This window comes from Pristis pectinata, chromosome 10 (assembly GCF_009764475.1).
Source record: "Pristis pectinata isolate sPriPec2 chromosome 10, sPriPec2.1.pri, whole genome shotgun sequence".
Classification (NCBI taxonomy): domain Eukaryota; kingdom Metazoa; phylum Chordata; class Chondrichthyes; order Rhinopristiformes; family Pristidae; genus Pristis; species Pristis pectinata.
The window spans coordinates 72,160,423-72,181,375 of record NC_067414.1 but is presented as its reverse complement, the minus strand read 5'-3'; the positions used below and the strand labels follow the sequence as shown (position 1 = coordinate 72,181,375).

The 20,953-nt window shown below is 39.2% G+C and overlaps 1 protein-coding gene across 5 annotated transcripts; it reads right to left on the bottom strand.

The window, feature by feature from the left end:
• Positions 1-282: 282 nt before the first annotated feature.
• On the bottom strand, positions 283-20,949 carry itgb1bp1 (integrin beta 1 binding protein 1). Of its 5 annotated transcripts, none has more exons than XM_052024820.1 (7): positions 20,884-20,949; positions 18,091-18,172; positions 14,430-14,508; positions 9,767-9,903; positions 7,378-7,470; positions 3,485-3,634; positions 283-957 (listed from the first exon to the last, which is right to left on the bottom strand). In XM_052024820.1, exons 2-7 carry the CDS (start codon positions 18,160-18,162, stop codon positions 886-888), a joined length of 603 nt encoding a protein of 200 aa, XP_051880780.1. In that variant the 5' UTR covers positions 18,163-18,172; positions 20,884-20,949; the 3' UTR covers positions 283-885. The 5 variants fall into 5 exon arrangements, with proteins under 5 accessions (XP_051880780.1, XP_051880779.1, XP_051880781.1 ...); XM_052024819.1 differs by lacking the exon at positions 20,884-20,949 and adding an exon at positions 20,657-20,800; XM_052024821.1 differs by lacking the exon at positions 20,884-20,949 and adding an exon at positions 20,493-20,595.
• Positions 20,950-20,953: the final 4 nt, after the last annotated feature.

The window sequence follows — 20,953 nt, the reverse complement described above, 5'->3', positions numbered from 1 at the left end:
CCCAAACTTTTGCTTTGGGCCCTTTTCCTTTTTTGTTATTTTGAAACTGTAAAAGCTGGAAATAAAAAGTAATCTTGCTTAAAGTATTAAAGAAATGTGTCATCTTTAACCTCCATGCCTGTTGGAAATCAGGTCATCTTTTACTCGCTTATCTATTCACAGTAACAGAAATTTTGACTGGGGTGCCCGAACTTTTGCATGCCACTGTATATAAAAGTTACTCTTGTCACCTCTGGAAATAACAGGAAGTAGAACAATTCATTTTTTCTATAATTTGTTTTATTGCAACTTCAATTTGATAACACTGCAGTACAAAATTATGTATAAATAAGTGGATAACACATTGCATATTTAATTGAAAGAGCAAAAATAATGCCATTTACTTGGATAAACATTGACTTATATTGATATTTTTGGCTTGAAAATGTACATTTGAGATTACTGTTAATGCTGAAAGACCATATCATTGCATGGTACAATGCTCAATCTAAGATTACCAAAGCTATATGAAAATGTAATTATTAGTTCCATATTTAATAAGCAATATTCCTATACAAAACATTTCTTCAGGTTTGTTAGATGTTTAGTTGCATTTCAGTGACTCTTTGTTCATGAAGCATATATTGTTTATCAATGCAGGTAATTGACAGTACAATCACTCTGTATTGAAGATGGTGATGTACTACATTAACAAAACAAAGGGGGGGGTTATTGTTGTGCAAATCCATTATTTATTTTACTGAGAACATTGAAGTGCTGGCAACTGCAGGTCTCAGAAGCTGTAAAATGTTCCATTACTTCACAGACCTACATCAGCAGTTGTAATTGCAACAGCAATAAACCAAAGACTGTATATCATAAATCAGATTACCATTTAGGCAATTATCACGACTTATCTGATGAAAGTGCTGAATCAAAAGCAGTGGATAGGACTTTGCAGATTGTTTGAGCTTGTTCCTGTAACCCAAAAGACAGTTACTAAAATTAGTGTGTTTAGCTAGATTAGTGATAACTTTATCCAAAATTCTAGGGTGGTTGAGAATTTTTTCTTAAAACATGTTAATTGCACTGTTAACAATAGAAGAAGGTGATTTTTGAACAGCCCAAAGGAAATGGTTTGCCTTTAATAACCTCCAATAGAATTTAAAATTCTAGAATTGTTCAAATCCCTCTTTTGCCTTGCTCCATCTCTGTAACCTGCTCCAGCCCATGGCCCTCAATTTTGAGCATGCTGCCATTGATCAAATGGCTTGGTTAGCTTACACATTGTTGATTTTGGATGAGATAGCAAGTGTGGAGTGAGTCTGGGATTACAGAGAGAGAGAGAGTAAGAAAGAAATTTTGATCAGTCCCTTTTCCCCCAGGAATCATCTTTTTTACCCCTCTCAGCCATGTGTTGGAGCATTTTACTGGAATCAGGTGGAAGAGGGGCAGTTCCATCAGTTTTTTTTTGTTGGGTCTCTAATCCTTATCCATACCCACTTCTCTCCCATCCACCACATGCAGTCACATAGCAGTAGGTTGGAGCCAAATGGCTTTACATGCAGTTTGCAGTTTCTGGACAGTGGCACAGGAGGTAGGAGTTCAATGCTAAATGTCCAGGCAGGGGTGGTGGGCAGTTCCCATGATCTGACTGTTGTGCAGGGAGGGCAGGGGGAGAGAGACTTCCACCATCTGTGTGCTGAGTTCTTTGTGTCTCTCCTCCTCTCTCTACCATTCTCCACCCTCCCACAGATGCAAATAGCACCGATTTGGAGCTAAATGACCCAGCCCACAGACCACACAATGGCACAGTAGCTGGGCCTTTAGTTTTGCAGCTTGAGGCAGGAAGGGACTGTGGTGAGGTTTTGTAGTCTAGCTATGGGAAGGGGTTGATGCTTGGATTGGTGTGGGTGGGAAGAATACTGGTCTGATGGTGTGTTCCAGGATGGCAGTGGGGAAAACAGTGCAGCCAATTGTGGCCCAAGGAAGTGGCTTCTACCAACAACTACACCGTCCCAAAAACTTGTTGGCAGACACAACTAACACATTTGAGAATTTAATGTGTTAATTTGTAATTGTGTTAATTGCTATCCTTAATGATTAATTGAGAGTCCTAAAATTTTTAAGTGCAAGTTGTTAAGGGAGGATTCCATTTTTGATTTCATATTGCTGGCTTATAAATTGATCAAACATTATGAAGTGCCCACTATTGCATGCTTGACGAGTTTATTTGTCAAATGCTAGGCCATGTCAATGAAAATGGAAAAACTAAGGATAGTGCATCATAAGAAAGAAAATTGTGACTGCCCTCAATTTCACTGGTGTTCAATGGGAGTGGGGGGACTTGGAGAGTAAATGGAAATGCATTCAAATTTGCACAGCAATACAACTTCAAGGAAAAGTGATTGGAGATAAGCTGGTAGTTTCCAATACATGATTTTTCATGGGAGGGGAAAGGATGCCAAGGAATCATTTACAATGTTGATCAGGAAAGGTGGGTGATCACCTGAGAAACTAGGACAAAGGAACCAGACGGCAGCTCTGATGGGTTAAGATTTGATCTGAGGATTGAATGGAAAGTAACAGTTCTAAAAGTCAGCTGAGTATATTGGAAACTGTATGCTCAAGCAAAGCAAACAGAAGGGTCAATCCTCTTTTTAAAAAAAGAAATACAAGTGCATGGAATATTTAAGGAAGGCAGTGAATTCAGCATGAGGACAAAAAGAATAAAAAAGATTAATCTGTGACTTGGTGATAGCACTGGGCAGAAAGGTCTCAGTAAAGGGCAAACTGTTTCAAGTAACAATCACAGGCAACTCTGATTGGAGATGGTTGATTTGCCAGCAATAGAGGTAGGCTGAACAGAATGAAAAGAGGTCAACCTTCCTTGGACCACAATTGGCTGCACTGTTTTCCCCACTGCCACCCCAGCACACACATTGTCAAAAGAGAAAGGTAGAATGGTATTGCCTCATTGGGCCCTTTGAAGAACGCCAAGAGATGATTATATCTCTGGGTTTTCATCAGCCACAATAGGTCAGGTGTATATTTAATGTCTGGAGTCCTGATTTGGAGGTGGGCAAGGGAGTTGTAGGGAGAGGAGAGAGTGACCTTGCCAGTGACACTTCCTCTGTATGAATTAAAGAAGGAAGTTTGAGGTGTCATGGGGGCATCCATGAGTGAGACATGAGTGAGATGCTAATCGGGGTGGGTGGAAGTTTATCAAACTGTTCCATTCAGTAACTCCTGATGTTACAATGTTTCCCAGAATGATTTTGCTCATTCAAAATAGACACTTTAGATACCTGTTCAATGAATAGAAACAAAAGTACACTTTGAACCAACAAGACAATAACTTCCTTACTTTAGAAGTGAATCTCTAGTTTCTGGGCTGATTTAATGGCTGAATCTCTCCTGAAAATGAGCTTATACCGTAAAACATAGAGCAGAGGGGGAGGGGAAATGAGGGGTTGTTAAAGACAGTTACCAAACCGGTTCTCACCAGGCTATTGCATTGATACACGCAGATGCTGTACTCTGCCTGGTTTGCATCAGTGGTTTTTATAGCAAGAAGGCTTTTTCCCATCCCAAGTCCATCGTCATAACAGATCACTCGCACTATTAAATACAATGGATGCCTGTGCAAAATGTCCTGCCAAAAAGGAAAATAAAAGTTACTAGGAAAAGTAAAGAGGGAGGTCTTGGGGATAGTCTGCATTACAGTAGAGGAGGTCCTGAGTGTCTTAAAAGCAATGAAGATAGACAAGTCTCCAGGGCCTGACCGGGTTTATCCAAGAACACTGGGAGGCTAGAGAAGAAACTGCTGGAGCCCTGGCTGAGATATTTGTATCATCGTTAGCCATGGGTAGGCTGGAGGGTAGCAAGTGTTGTGCCTTTTATTTAAGAAGGGCTGCAAAGGAAAAACCTGGGAACTATAAGCCAGTAAGTCTTAACATCTGTGGCAGGTAAGTTAGGGGTGGAGAGGATTCTGAGGGATAAGATATACATACATCTGGAAAGACGCATTGATTATGGGCAGTCAGCATAGCTTTGTGCGCAGGAGATCGCGTCTTACGAATTTGAGGTTTTTTTTGATGAGGTGACAAAGTTGATGAGGCAGGGCGGTAGGTGTGGTTTGTATGCACTTCAGTAAGGCCTTTAATAAGGTTCCACATGGTAGGCTGCTCTGGAAGGTTAGATTGGATGGAATAGAGGGAGAGCTGGCTAATTGGATGCACAATTGGCTTGATGGTAAAAATCAGAGGGTGATGGTGGAAGGTTGCTCCTCGGACTTGGAGGCCCGTGACTAGTGGTGTGCCTTGGGTCGGTGCTGGGCCCATTGTTGTTTGTCATATATACTGATGACTTGGATAAGAATGTACAAGGCATGATTAGTAGGTTTGCAGATGACACTAAAATAGGTGGTATAGTGGACAGTGAAGGTTATCAAAATTTACAGAGGGATCTTGACCAGCTGAGTAAGTGGGCTGTGGAATGGCAAATGGAATTTAATTTGAATAAGTGAGAGGTTTTGCATTTTGGAAAGTCAAATCCAAGTAACTTTCATAGTGAATGGCAGGGCTCTGAGGAGTGTTGTAGAACAGAGGGGCTTTGGAGTGCAAGTAAATGGTTCACTGAAAGTGGAGTCACAGGTAGACAGGGTGGTGAAGAATGCTTCTGGCACGCTGGCCTTCGTAAGTCAGGGCATTGAGTATAAAAGTTTGGAGATCATGGTGCAGTTGTACAGGACACTGGTGAGGCCGCACTTGGGAGTATTGTGTTCATTTTGGTCACCCTGCTACAGGAAAGATGTTACTAAACTGGAAAAAATGCAGAAAAGATTTACAAGGATGCTGCCAGGACTTGAGGGACTGAGTTATAGGGAGAGGTTGGACAGGCTAAGACTTTATTCCTTAAAGTGTAGGAGACTGAGAGGTGATCTTATAGAGGTGTATAAAATCACGAGGGACATAGGTGAATGCACTCTCTTTTTCTCCAGAGTTGGCTAACCAAGAACTAGAGGACATGGGTTTAAAGTGCGAGGGGAACTTGAGGGGCAGTTTTTTTTTAAACACAACGGGTGGTATATATGTGGAACGAGCTGCTAGAGGAAGTGGTTGAGGCAGGTATAATAACAACTTTTAGAAGACAGTTGGACAGGTACATGGATTGGAAAGGTTTAGAAGGTTATGGGCCAAACACTGGAAAATGGACTAGCTTGGATGGGGCATCTTGGTTGGTATGGACCAGTTGGGCTGAAGGCCTTGTTTCTGTGCTGTACAACTCTATGACTATGACTAGAATATACTGCATTTCTATAGAAATAGAAATGGATGACAAGGAGATCCGAATGAGTACTTTTTAAAAAAAAAACAAGATAAAATACAAATGGGTGTAGGTACTTATATCCATTGAAAGGCCCTATTAATCTTTACTTAGCCAAAGCAACAGTAATGATTGAGAATAATGTCTTTTTTTGCCATATGTCCTTCTTCCCAATTCAACAATTTTCCTTTTAGATCTCTCAATTAATTTTCTTTTTTTTTTACCTAGGGAAATGTATTCATATTTTCATAACTCAAGCCAAAAAGATTTTCTTGAAATTATTCGTTCTTAGAAATATAGCTAATACTAGCAAGGTCAGTGCTTTTATTGCCCTGAGAAAATGATGACCAACTCTCTTTCGTGATCTTTGTTTTGAAGGAATGAGAAGTTTGATTTTTTTTTTCCGGCTGAGTTCCATTTCATAACGTGTCTCTTTATTAGAGGGGTAAAGCAAATGAGCCATAATTTGCTTTGGCAAATCTTAAGGCATTTATTGGCAAAACAATGCAAATGTATTTTCTTAACGAATCAGAACAAAGGATCATGAAATTAACAGCACAAAGAATGAGAAGGAATTGTAAATTCAACATGAAATCAGATAGAAAGTAAAGGAAGTTGTTTGGATTAAGGCAACTTAAAAAGCCTGAAGTGAAACTCCACACTTGTCGTTGATTTCCAGGGTCACGGGTTGGCTAGCGCTACCTTGTGCTATTAAAGGATACTTTATGTGTGGTAGTCAAGACTTAACTTTACGTAACGAGGTGAGTTAGTGACATGAGTGAGGAAGTATTCTCCTCCAACTGTTTAAAATATAGAACATCTGCTACCCTCCTCAGCAAACAAAGGCATCCTCATTGATTTAACAAAAAAATGTTTGAACATCCCTTGTGGACAAAAACCAAATTCGGCCTGGAGATCGAAATGGTTTTGATATTAATTTATCATTTTATGATTTGTTCACGATCATCTGTGAATCCTTTCATTTTTATTCCCTGTATTCTTACCATATTTATACAATGATAAGGTTGTATTTGTTATCTCCCTTTAGTTATTATGGGATTGGACTTCTGTGCAAGTTTATCTAGGTATTCTTGAAATTAATTTAACAGCATGGATTTTAACTTAAGAATATTAGTTTGCTGGTCCAGAATCATAACCAGAGCTATAGTATCCTCCTCCAGTGAGGTTTAAAGCAAGTCATTCATTTAGCTTTCCTTTCTCCCTACCAGATCCTGTGACCTATGAATTAAAATATTTATCCTAATAACTCCATTTGGCAGAAATCCTATGAGGATCAACAGCTTTCTTGCAGTGAATTAAAATAATCTTGTGCTACTCTTTAACACTTCCAAATGGTGAATCCATCTCCTACCACTTTCACTGTCTGAACATTGCATTTTAACCTTTTGGGCTTTAATTTGCTAGTTTTGACATGTCTCAACTTTTCATCTCAGCCCAAGTTGTACAAGTTCAGCTTTTTACATTCAAATTGATGATGCATAGAACTGAACTTAGACAAGATTCACAAATAGAACGAAAATAATATTAGCAAACCTCCATCTATGAAAAATCCCCTGCTCTTTAACTGGAAAGGGTGTATTTTACTTATGATATATAAACAGAAGACTTAACCAGATCTCTATTTGCCTTTACCTAGAAATGGTATAACAATTGATAAGTGTATATTGTTACTTGGTAAGAGGTGTTCCAGTTTTTTTTTAACCTTTGATGTTAGCACACACTAGTCTCTTTTTGATGGGTATTTGATGTTAATTAGTCTTTGGGTATGTGTCAGCTATTGGTTCATCATAATGATCATGTCCAAGAGTTGAAGAAATAGTAATTTGCTCGCTCTCTCAAACTGCCACTTTGCTCAAACTTTCAAAGCAAAATTTGAGTTGGTGAAAACAAACTGGTGTAATTGACAAGTCACGCATCATCTGTCAGAGGAAATAACAAATTACCTGCTCTGGCACAAACTGAGTACTGTTTAAAACAAACATCTCTTTCTCTCCTGCTCATACAATTCATCATCATTATAACAAAATTTGCAGAAACATTAATACTTACAAACTGATCAGAGGATGCAACTTTGATACCATATTTGGAAACACACAAAATACTCTCCTCTTCTGATGGTGTAAATGGTAGCTTTCCATATTGCTGTAATAAAATGAGCAAGCAATTGAAAGCAATATGACAACTCATAGATGGATTTACTATAAATAATATTACTTTTACTGAATAAAACCTCAAACTGTATCACACAACTTTATGCAATAAAGAGGTCTGAGTTTGTTGATTTCAAATGTGATTTTTCCTCAATAACAGTGGACAATGCTTCAACCTCAAGTTTGGAAGAAACAGTAACAGTGGACGATCACTACATTAGTTTCTCCTTATTGAAGACAAACTTGGGATCCATGTCAATGTTCTAAAATACTGCAAGTTTTATGAACCAGTTCTTCTGGCATAAAAACATGGAAACAGTTGTGGACAATAGGCTTACTATATACACAAGAAGCTTGTGCAATCTATAAAAAATTCCAAAACCTTTGAGCTGCATCTGACTTTATCCAGAATTACATAGTACAAAACCATGCCATTCAGACCAACCTGATATGGTTCATCAGTTACTTGTCTCCCTCAAGCTTAAAGCTATTTGAACAGAGTAGATGAACCTAAAAGAATCTTTTCTATTTGCCTCAACTATTCATTTTAGTAGTAAAGTCTACATTTTTTTTTCAATCACTGGGTAAACTTTTTTTAAACTGAATATCCCTTTTTATAGCTCTGATAACTGACAAACTATTGTTCATTAGCTTAGGTCTTGCCCACATGTGGAAATGCTCACTTACTGCTGAATCAAAACCTCTCATTATGTATTAGATCATCCAGCAGCTCTCATTTTTCAAGAGAAAAGACACCCAGCCTATTCATCAGATCCTGATTGGTACAGCCTTGTATTTCTGCTATCTTCTTGCATATCTCCATGGAACTCTCTCCAATGCCGCTATATCATCGCAAGCAACTCTATACACAATATTAAATTGTGGCCAAATAATAAGTCAGCACAAGCTTAGCGTAACCTCTACTTTTCAATCCTATTCCTCTGGAAATAAACCCCTGTGCTTTGTTCACATTTCTTGTGGCCTTATTTCCATCACTTCTTAAGTAATTTTTGTACTTGTACTCATGGATCAATAAAAAAGTGTATTTTTCTAAACAAATATGGAAATTAATGTCAATTAAATACTCTTTCTCCAAGTTATTAATGGATTTAATTAACTTATTGCAGACCTCCTTTATTGACTATATCCAACACCCCACCTACTTCTACAAACCTTGCAACATTTGTTGTTATCTGTGAATTTAGAACATTTTTGATTTCAAAATCAAACTCTCTAAATTGTGAATAGCAGCAGTCCCGGCACTGATCCCTCTGAATACCCTTCAAAGTCAAGGGCAGGCTGACTTGTAGGAAACGAACCTTCTCTGACATTTGTGTGACATGAATGTTACTTGTCACATATCAACCCAACCTTGAATATTGTCTAGGCTTAGTTGTATATGGATGAGGACTTTTCTATTATCTGAAGAGCTACAAAAGCATCTGACCACCATTCAATGGTCATGAAATATATAGTATTTCTAGTCTTAGGATGAAGGATAGGTCATTTGATGAAGTAACAGAATGTTTTGGTTTCAGAACTCCACAACGGGACTCCTGACTAGGCCTTCCTCAACTGCAATTGTTCTCTGTGGCAGGTAGGATCCCCTTAGTGGAGAGTTTCCCTTCCTCCTCCTATCCCCTCTTCAGCTGAGGAAAAGCAGTAAATGGTAATCAGCAGGAAACATCTTTCCTCATGGTTGCTAGGGTTCCTGTCAATATATTATTGTACAGATTACATGTCTCTCTAAAACTTTATTCTTTGCTTTTTTTTGTATCTTTACTGAGTTTTGTTTGTTCCATATTCTTCTATCCTATTTTGCTTTCACTTAGAGTTTTCTTCCCCCACATAGATATCTCCACCTCTTGCTACCTCACGAGTTTTCAGGCCTTGTCTGCCTCCCTATTTGTCCTTTCTCCTTCCACTCGTCACATTCTGGTTCACTTGGAGCATCTCCCGCAGTACAGCCCCTCTGCCCTTATATTAGTTAGTGTCTACTGCAAAATCCAGCCAGTAATGAAATTACAAAGGCAAAAAGCTGCAAAAGCTAGAAATTCAAAATAATGGGAATCGCTGGAAATACTCAGCAGGTCAGGCAACATCAGCAGAGAAACAAACAGAGTTAATGTCTCAGGTCAATGATCTTTAATCTTCCAGTTCAGAAGAAAGGTTATTGAATTAAAATGTTTACTCTTTCTCTCCACAGTTAACAATTATTTATGCAAAAGTAAAAAAAGTATTTGTGGTGGACAAGTTAACAGCCATTCTTTAAAATTCCATTACTATACCTGTGCCAAATCAATATAATTAATCAAATCTTGTGGTCCTTGGAGACATTCCACTAAACTGGCTTTTAAGTTTTCAATAGCACCCAAATACTTCACTCGGAATTCATTGCATGTGTCAAAGTTACTATTACTCTGACCTGGAATCAAAGCACAAAACCACAATTTACTTTTTGTTGCAGTGATTAGCAACAATAGATTCTGAGTATTACTTTAAATCATCATGTAAAATTAACAATCTCACATCGCTCACGTGTTCTTTCTGAATTCTAAAGTGGCAAAATTAGCCATTTGCTTTCCTGACTAATGACTTTATTCAAGTTGTGATTTGCAGAAAAACAGCCAATCCATCTCCACTTCCACCCTCCCCCCAATCCCCTCCTCCAATCCAAATTTTATTTCCCCAATTTTTGATTCTTGACTCATTTTTGCACAGGCCATTGAAATATTTCGGTAGCTCATCCAAGGAGGTACAGTGGCATGCAAAAGTTTGGGCAGCCCTGGTCAAAATTTATGTTACTGTGAATAGCTAAGCGAGTAAAAGATGACCTGATTTCCAAAAGGCATAAAGTTAAAGATGACACATTTCTTTAATATTTTTAAGCAAGATTACTTTATATTTCCATCTTTTACAGTTTCAAAATAACAAAAAAAAAGGAAAAGGGCCCGAAGCAAAAGTTTGGGCACCCTGCATGGTCAGTACTTAGTAACACCCCCTTTGGCAAGTATCACAGCTTGTAAATGCTTTCTGTAGCCAGCTAAGAGTCTTTCAATTCTTGGGCCGTCATGCATGCATTGATCTTTTGAGGTCTATCCACAGATTTTCGATGATGTTTAGGTCGGGGGACTCTGAGGGCCATGGCAAAACCTTCAGCTTGTGCCTCTTGAGGTAGTCCATTGTGGATTTTGAGGTGTGGTTAGGATCGTTAACCTGTTATAGAAGCCATCCTCTTTTCATCGTCAGCTTTTTTACAGACGGTGTGATGTTTGCTTCCAGAATTTGCTGGTATTTAATTGAATTCATTCTTCCCTCTACCAGTGAAATGTTCCCTGTGCCACTGGTTGCAACACAAGCCCAAAGCATGATCTATCCACCAGCGTGCTTAACAGTTGGAGAGGTGTTCTTTTCATGAATTTCTGCACCCTTTTTTCTCCAAACATACCTTGCTCACAGCGGCCAAAAGTTCTATTTTAACTTCTTCAGTCCACAGGACTTGTTTCCAAAATACATCAGACTTGTTTAGATGTTCCTTTGTAAACTTCTGACGCTGAATTTTGTGGTGAGGATGCAGGAAAGGTTTTCTTCTGATGACTCTTCCATGAAGGTCATATTTGTGCAGGTGTTGCTGCACAGTAGAACAGTGCACCACCACTCCAGAGTCTGCTAAATCTTCCTGAAGGTCTTTTACAGTCAAACGGGGGTTTTGACTTGCCTTTCTAGCAATCCTACGAGCAGTTCTCTCGGAAAGTTTTCTTGGTCTTCCCGACCTCAACTTGACCTCCACCGTTCCCGTTAACTGCCATTTCTTAATTACATTACGAACTGAAGAAACAGCTACCAGAAAACACTTTGCTATCTTCTTATAGCCTTCTCCTGCTTTGTGGGCATCATTTATTTTAATTTTCAGAGTGCTAGGTAGCTGCTTAGAGGAGCCCATGGCTGCTGATTGTTGGGACAAGGTTTGAGGAGTCAGGGTATTTATAAAGCTTTGAAATTTGTATCACCTGGCCTTTCCTAACGATGACTGTGAAGAAGCCATAGCCCTAACAAGCTAATGAAGGTCTGTGACCTTGGTAAAAGTTATCTGAGAGCTCAAATCTCTTGGGGTACCCAAACTTTTGCATGGTGCTCCTTTCCTTTTTTCACTCTAAAATTGTACAAAACAAAAATAATACACTAATCTTGCTTAAAATGTTGAAAAGAATGTTTCATCTTTAACTTCATGACTTTTGGAGATCAGTTCATCTTCTATTCACTTAACTATTCACAGTAACAGAAATTTTGACCAGGGGTGTCCAAACTTTTGCATGCCACTGTATTGTGATAATCCTGCAGTCATTTCTGTGGGAAAAGCCATCACTAACCAGTGTGAATCTCATCTTATTTCCTAGAAATGTCACTTATGAGCATAGCATAGACTTCATGAGAATGTAGATCAATGAAGCTGGCGATAACATGCAAATGAAATTTAACACAGAAGTATTATTAGATAAAATATGAAGGTATAAAGTAAATGATACAACATTAATAGGGGTCAGGGACTGGGGTTGGTGGTTACACTATTTATTGAACAATTTGAGAAGGCTGTTAAATTGGGATGCTTGCATATACTGACAGAGATAACACAAAGAACTTATGTTAAACTTTTGTAAAATAATAGTTATGTTTCAGCTGGAGTATTTTGGTCCATTCTGAACAGGCTCCAGAAAGCATATAGAAGGATTAGAAAGATTATGAAAGCAATGTATTAGAATGGTACCAGGAATGAAGAATGTTAAGATGTTTTTTTTCCTGAGAGCAGTGATGATAGGAGGCAGGTTCGAAAGACATTCAAAAATCACAATAGGTGTTAATAGCATAAATATGAAGAAATTATTTCCAGTGGGCCTCAATAATTGATGTCACAGATTTAAGTCAATTGAAAAAGAAACAGGGATGAGATGACATGAAGAAAAACTTGCAGTATAGTCAGGAATGTTCTATCTGAAACTGTCATGGAAGCAAAATCCCCCTCTCAAAGATTTAGCACAGATATAATGGGCCAAGTGGCCACTTATGTTACATCATTCTGTGAATCTATGCATTATATTCAAGAAGTCACTGAGGAGTAAAAATCATGTTAATAAGGACAAATATTTCATTAATGCAAGGGGAAAAAATCTGACAAATATTACACTAATTTATTCACCCTCTTTCCTCCCATTGATTCCTTGATCAAATGAATAAGCATTCCAAACATCAAACTGAAGGTCAATGCTGCTCTTCAACTGACCCAACAGGAGACTCACAAGTAATGCAATGGATTTTTGTTACTTCGTGAACAGTTGTTAAAAATATAGCTTTGTGTAAAATAAGACACATAGCTAAATCTTGCATCAAGATATTCAAAGAAGATCTGTTTAATCCCTAGAAGTAAACACTTAATGTTGTATCTTGACACTTTTACTTGTCTTTCTTGTGTGAACCACATTAAAAGCCTCTACTCGAGCACATTATGCAGGCCTGCTGGGAATCTGTTGTAAAAGATTTAATATAAACAGCTGCTTTAAGTGCTTTCAGAAACAGACTTCGTAAATAATTCAGATCGTCCTTTACTTGATTTTACTTTAACAGAATAGTGGTGTAGCTAGGAGAGCTGCTGCTTCACAGGTCCAGCGACCAGGGTTCAAACATGACCTTGATGTTGTCTGTATGGAGTTTGCATGTTCTCCCTGTGAATATGTGGGTTTCCTCTGGGTGCTTTACTTTCACAGCAAAGAACATGCAGGCTGGTAGGTTAATTGGCCTTTCCAAATTGCTCCTAGTGTGTAGGTGAGTGGTCGAATCTTAGGAGGAGGGAGGTGGTGTTGATGGGAAATGAAAAAGGATTAGTGTAAGGTTAGTGGTTCCTGATTGTCAGTGCAGACTCAATGGGCCGAAGGGCCTGCTTCTATGCTGTATGACTTTATGGTTCCTTAGAAGGGGGAGAAATTTTGGTATGTTAGAATGGGGAAACTTATAATATTAAAAGACTTTAATCACTCGGGGGGGGGGGGGGGGGGGTTGTGGGGAAGCTGCTTAAACTTCCCATATTTCACCAACCTGTTGCCATGTTTTCATTTGGTTTTCCTTCCGCAGCCTCATGTCCTTGGTGCTCTTAATTTCTCACACATATCTACACTACTACAAGGGCAAAGTCAATCTGAAAACAAGATTCTAGAAATTTCTCTCAACTTTGTTTCCAGCAGGATACATTGTGCTCGAATCATTTTCTTTCCTCAAAATATAGAGGTCAGTTGTAACAGCAATGTCCTACTCTATCTGCTCGAATATTGCCAACATCAACCAATAAGAATAGTACCTGGATCTTCTTATTCTGCATGGTTTAGGAGCATATCTCCTGTGCTTTCATTTTCTGAGATAGTTTAACTGATCTGCCTAATACAATCATGGACAGAATTTGAGACATTTTCTTAGAGTTTTGAAAGAATCTAAATGTGGCATACTAACAGCATAGTGCTATGGTTAATGGCTTGTCTTAAATCACAAATAAGACATCTGTAACAAAATAATAGGAATGAGTTTTATTGAAAATCTAACATATGAGTAATATGGGTCAGGAGCAGTGGGGGCTTTCAATTTTGCAATTGCTGCAAAAAATTTCAAGAAATGAGGCTGATATCTCAGTGTGATTCTGGAATTATCCCTGGTGTCCTGGATAACATATCACTCAAATTATTTCTAAAATAGATATCTGATCGTTATCACATTACTATTTGTGGGAGCTTTCTGTGTGCAAATTGCCTGCTAGGTTTCCTACATGACAATAGTGATTGCACTCAAAAAAAAGTCCTTAACTCGCTATAATGCACTTTGGGATCTTCCATAAGATATGTGAAATGTGCTATGTAAATGCAGTGCTTCCTTAATTTTACTGGACAAAAACAAAGATTTGTAGTACAATACCTGAACTCTTTGTGGAATCTGTATCAAGGCTAGCCACTGTACTAGATCTCGAAAGGCCACCCAAACTGGAATCCACTGACTGTGAGAGAAAAAAAATACATGAGTGATGTTAAGAGATTTAAATTTATAAATTCACAACTGCAACATTTAAGACCCCTTGTAACAACATCTTACATCCATGACCAAACCTGGATACATTACACTAAATCCCCTCATCAAAATTACTGAAAATAGATTGTGAACACCTAGGACCACAGCACCAATCCCTGCAGCACTCCACTGGGCCAGCTTCTCAACACAATAACGACCTATTTATACCTACTATCTTTTAACTATTAAACAATCTTCAATCATGCCTGTATATTACCCCTGATATTGTTTTATTTAATAAACTTTTGTGTGGCATTTTTATTGAAGTCCAAATACACACTATATCAATTGGGTCATCTTATCTATTCTGCTAATTACAACCTCAAAATTAATCAAAGATGATTTATTTTCCATAATTCCACATTGACTTCACTTAACTCTGTAATTTTCTAAGAGCTTGGTTTGATTTTGACTACATTTCTTCAAACATCCAGACTTCACTGATCTAATTCACTCCTGGTCAGCCTCCCTTGCTCCACTGTCTCTAAACCTGAAGTCATCCAAAATTCTGCAACCCATATCTTGCAGAATGTTATATTCATCCTTTATCCATGTGCACTGGCTAATGGTTAAACAACAGCTCGTTGTTAAAATTCTCATTCCTGTTTCAAAATCCATCCATAGCCTTGCCCCTTCCCACCTCTAATCCCCACCAGCCCTATAACCCACTGGGGTCAAAGTTCCACCAGTCGTGGACTCATTCCCAAATTTCATCACTCTCTCTCTGGCAGGTGAGCTTTCAACTGCTAGGGTCCTAGGCTCAGGAATTCCCTCCTTAAAATTCTCTGCCATGTTACGCTTCTTTAATACACTCCATGCAATGTATCATTTTGATCAGGCCATTGGTCATCTGCTGTAACATTATCTTATTTGGCTCATCATTAATTTTTGTTTGATAATGCTTTTGTAAGGTGCCTTGGGACATTTTGCTGTGCTCTCTCTCTCTCTCTATAATATATATAGATGGGCCTTCACTATTAGGAAGGAAGCAATGGATATTTCCTAATTACAAAGTCAATAAATGTATGCAATACCCCAAGGAATGGAGTGCACCAGCTAAACCTGAAATTTGGTGAACTTCAAATCGAAGCAGAACCCAGTGTTTGCGCTTATGTTTTCAATAGGCATTTCATTTTGGGGAATATTACATGAACATTATTTTCAAAATAAGACTGGTCAAAAGTCATTTTTAATATTTTTAAAGACAGGGCAATTGAAATTGAGCTAGTTTAAAAGGCCCCTAATTTTCTCTGCTGAAGGCACCAGTATTTAGAGAGAAACGTTTCCTGGGACACCTTGTTCAGATCAGCAAGCTAATCAACCATGAAGTAAGTCATCAGTCTTCACCTGGAATCCACACACATGCATTTTCCATAACAATCACTAGATGGCGAGCAGGAGTGGAAATTTGTGTCGGTTTTGATTTCCCTAACCAGGAGTCCAGAGGTTCAATGGAACATTCCAACTAATCTCCGCAAATTTGGTACTGACTGTTTCTGCACAACTTAACATCATATCAGACAGCTCAGTCACCCACAAAAGCATTGACATAAAAACGCCTAAATGCAAGAATCTCAGTATCTCTGGTCTCTGCATTGGGATAGTTCAAGGGCTTGTAAGTGGATTAGGCAGAGCAATGTTTATGATTTACTGTGGACAAAACATTGAACAGGCACGATTTACCAAGGAAATTTGCATATAGTGAGATAACAGTGGAAAACTTGCTTAAATTAGTTTTGCATGACTTTCCTTCAAGAGAAATCTTGCCCTGTATGCAATACCCCCAAGGAATGGAGTGCACCAAAAATACTGAGCACCCCAGCTAAACCTGAAATTTGGTGAACTTCAAATCGAAGCAGAACCCAGTGTTTGCCCTTATGTTTTCAACAGGATCTTTCAACTGACTTAGGGTAACAGCAGGTTTTAATGTTGTTACCCAGAAATAAGTGGAAATACAGTAAAACTTATCACAGCCCTGCACAGCTGACACTGCTCCAAAAATTGTTTTGCCATACTTTTTTTTACACACACAAGGAAATTTCTTTTTCACATGAATGTAACACATCATTTTATGGTTTATTGTAGAATAAACTATTCACAGCTTGTATTCTGTAGCTCTGAACATTGGAGGCTCTGGGTCATGACCCCAGATGTTTTGTAATGCCAATATTCAAAGGACAGAACTTAAGGTCGATGTAAACAAGTGAAAGTCTCTGAATTACGGGTGGCACGGTGACACAGAGCGTCTCCTAGCTCCAGTGACGCAGGTTCAATCCTGATCTCTGGTGCTCTCTGTATTGTGTTTCCCCCCAGGGCTCCAGCTTCCCTCCACAGTCCAAAGATGTGCTGGCTGCCAGGTTATTAGGTTACTGTAGATTACCTGTGGTGTGGCTGGGTCGTAGGAGAATCAGCCTGGTGTTGATAGGCACGAGAGGGAATGACTTGCAGGGAATATAAATGGGGACATAGGGTTGACGGGATTGCTCTGACAGCTAGCAGAGACAAAATGGGCTAAACAGCTTCCAATGTTGTTTGAAACTATAATATGACCTTCAATGTGCTCAATTTTAAAAGGAAACAACACTGTGGAGGTTCTCACTTAGCCGTATTGGTGAAAATCACAAATTTTTTTGAAGAAGACTTTAATGTTGATGGATAGTACGAGCAAGGAAGCGGAACTAGGACTTATGGAAATAGAATGTTACAAAGACAGTGAAAAAATAAATGACATTACAATTACAATATACAAGTTACGTGCAAGCAAAGAGTGCCATTAAAGATTTGGTATTAGACTCTTGTAAAGATTATTGATCAATTCATAGGCAGTAGTCTTGAATCACTGAGGCAGTGAGTGGAGGGGTGAAAGAGCAAAAAGATTCAACAATATTTATATAATCCATAAGAAAAAGCAGGAATAGCTCATTCAGTCTATCATCCCTGCGCTGCCATTCAATAAGACCATGGCTAACCTTGAACTTCAATGCCACCTTCCTGCACTAACCCACATCTTTTAGTGTCCACAACTCCATTGATCTCTTGTCTTGAACATATTCAATAACTGAGGCTTCACAGGCAGAGAACTCCTTGAAGAAATATCTCATTTCTGTTCAGAACGGCCAACCACTTATTCTGTGACCCTGACCTCTGGTTCTAAACACTGCAGCCAGGAGAAACATCGGTTTATACCTCCCCTATTTTTCCACGTTTACTGAACAGCCCATTCAATCTCAAGTGACACTAATAATATGGAAGTGTAAATCTTACTTAAAATTGTACTGGAAATTCTATCGTAATTTTTCACAAATTGCTGCAGAAAATGTGGGTACTTAGATCTCCTATAAACCAGTCTGTTTTATTTTCTAACGTTATCAGTAGGTAAGAAACAATTCTGCAAACACCATAACTATTTTTATGTAATAGAAATATAAATTAAAACAATAACTTCTGATTTTTCCTCTTTAACAGCACAAGTCAAAGCATGAATGGATCTGCCTTGTCATTGAAAACCTACCTTGCTTTTAGTGCTGATTTCACTGCCTTGAGAACTGCTACTACTGTGGCGTTTCTTTCCCTTCCGAAACATTTCTCATCATCTTTTTGCAAACCAGTGAAACAGAAGAACATCAAATGAAAGACATGCTTTACACATCATCTACTCTGGATGAAATGATTTAGACATGATTAATGATATCCAACTTATTTAAAATTGGCATTGATATGTACAGAACTGAAACCTAATGGAAGAGGGGGAAGGCACAGGAAAACAGTCTTCTCAATCTCCATTCATACAAGCAATATGCAAATATAAATTCTAGATTAATTTGTATTGCTCTCTCTCTATGATGTTCCCATAATTATTCACAAACTGCAGGAAAGTGTGTTGAGATGTACAACACTCCTTTCTCCTTCCACAACATAGTAACACTATATGTGTGACATCATTGATACATCAATATCATTGATCAGGTGTTTGTAAATTGTGATTCTGCCTTTATAAACCGGGCAGTGGTTGTAAGTTACAATGATTCTGGGGAACTCCCCTTTGTGTGTTGTTTAGCATGAGGAAACACTAATTCTTGACAGTTATAACACATCTTAACTTTATCAGAAACACCAAATATTAACTATAAACCCATTTTACACAATGTTTACAGAGTCTCCATTAAAGAAACAATATTTGCAGTCACATTTATTTTAAATGTATCAGGAATTAAATCTAAACATTTAATTTTGCGCAACAAGAGACATACCTCCTGTTTCCTGACCTATTCCCATTAAACCCTGGACCATCCAACTACCTTCTTAACATAGCCGAACATACTGCCCTCCTCCAATACCTCTCCACTAATTTCCAGCTGGGTGGGATGGCAACAGCCAGGTTTCATCCTCGAAGCCAGAGAATCACTTGCAATGGCTTTTCTTCTCTTTCTGCCCCTGCATTGTTACTCCAGTGTTCACCAGGGATCTACCCTCGGTCCCTTCTTATCATTCACTTGCTGCCACTCACTAACATCATTGCCAAGCAAATGATCAGTTTCCACATGTACACTGATGACACTTCAGACCCACCTTAACACCACCTCTTGACCCTGACACAGTCTGAAACTGCTTGTCCATGATGCAGCATTGAAAGAGAAAAAAAATCTGGGCCAACTGAACAAACTTTGGTCCTGGTCACAAACTGCATTCCCTAACTGATTCCATCCTCTCCCTGGCAACTGTCCGAAACCAAATGGAACTCTTCATAACATTGAGGTCATATTTGACCCAAAGATGAATTTCAGGCCACTTATGCAGTAAGACTGCCTATTTCCACCTCTTTAATATTTGCCTAGCTCCACCAAAGGTCTATTTATCCAGAGCTGAAACTCTTATCAATGCCGTCACTGCTCTGGACTTGATTATTCCAATGCAAAACCTGGCTAGCATGAGGTCACCCAAAGCTTTGCTGTTGCTGCCCTTAAGAAATCCTATTCACTCACCACCCCCCCCCCCCAAATGATCATTATACTGTCTCCCATTCAAGAATTCTAAGATTCTCCAATCCCTCCTTGTCCTCACACTTCCTCATTTCCTCCTTTTCCATGAGATTTCTCTCCTCCACCAATTCTGGACCATTGCTTTGCTGGATTTTAACTGCTCCACCTCTAGCCTGCACACTTTCAATGCTGGGAGGCTAAGCTCTAGACTTCCCTCTCAAAACCTCGCATTTCTCCTTTAAGATGCTCATTTGAACATACTTCTTCAATGAAATTTTAAATCCTCTCCCCAACTGTCAACATGTGGTTTGGTGGTAAATTTTCCTCTGTCAAACTCTGAAGCACCTTGAGATGCGTCACTTTATTAACAAAACAACATGAATGGAAGCTGTTATTTCCCCTTTAAGCCTGCTCAGCCATTCTATAAGATCATGGCTGATCTTGGTCTCAACTCCATTTATCTATCTGTCCCCAGAAACCTTTCTCAGCCTTGAATATATTCAATTTCTCTGTCTCAACAGTTCTCTGGGGTAAAGATCATGACACCCAGAGAAAAAATTGCACCCCATCGCCACCTTAAATGGACAACTTCTTATTCTGAAATTGTGCTCCCTCGTTCTAGATTCCCCAGTGTGGGGAAACATCCTCTCAACATTTCAACATTTGCTCTATCAAGCTCCTTCAGAATCTTACATGTTTCAATAAAAATCAGATGTCATTCTTTTAAACCGCAATGAGTAAAGGCCACACCTTTAAATCCGTTTCCCAGTTTACCTTTGTCCACTCTGCCTTCGTACCTTTGCAACTGCCTTTATTTAAGTCACTAGTTTCAGACCCAAATTTCCCACCCTCAAGCAGATTGTGAAAGTCTATTAAGCTATGATCCCTTTCCCAGAGGATCCTTCACCATTAAATCCCGTCTCCGACCACATACCCAGATGTAACACATCACGATCCCTGCTGGGTTCAGAAGCCATCCAGTAAACGCCCCAACTGTGCTTTTCTTAAGAGTTATTTATAAATAACTTCCTGCCGTCTGGTTACTGTGGACTTTTCCCACCCTTGTTAATTCTTCCCCTCATTTAACTGATGCTGTACCTGAACCAGGCTCACTCTCCGGACCACACTGCCCTCCCGCTTTATGAGTGACTCCCGGCCCACGGCCCTTCTCCCGAGCGCCAGGCAGAGCCCAGCTTATCTTCAAAGGGCGACCGTCCCCACACCACAAACACTCGGGCTTCAGCCTCGCTCCCTCGCCACATCAGCAGAAACACTGAAACCCGCTCCCGGGGCCAGCGCAGGGCCGGTGAATAACGGGCTCTTACTGAGGCACTGAAGCCAGTCGGCGGGGCCTTGGCTCCACGGGGCGCCGGGGGACGACGGACCAGGAGGGGA

What these genes read in the sequence shown, in the direction of transcription:
- itgb1bp1 (XM_052024820.1), bottom strand. Translation starts at nt 18,162, where the DNA reads ATGTTTCGGAAGGGAAAGAAACGCCACAGTAGTAGCAGTTCTCAAGGC. An exon ending in AAATCAGCACTAAAAGCAAG is followed by an intron (nt 14,509 to 18,090) that starts GTAGGTTTTCAA and finishes TTTCTCTCACAG; the next exon opens with TCAGTGGATTCCAGTTTGGG. An exon ending in AGATTCCACAAAGAGTTCAG is followed by an intron (nt 9,904 to 14,429) that starts GTATTGTACTAC and finishes CTTTGATTCCAG; the next exon opens with GTCAGAGTAATAGTAACTTT.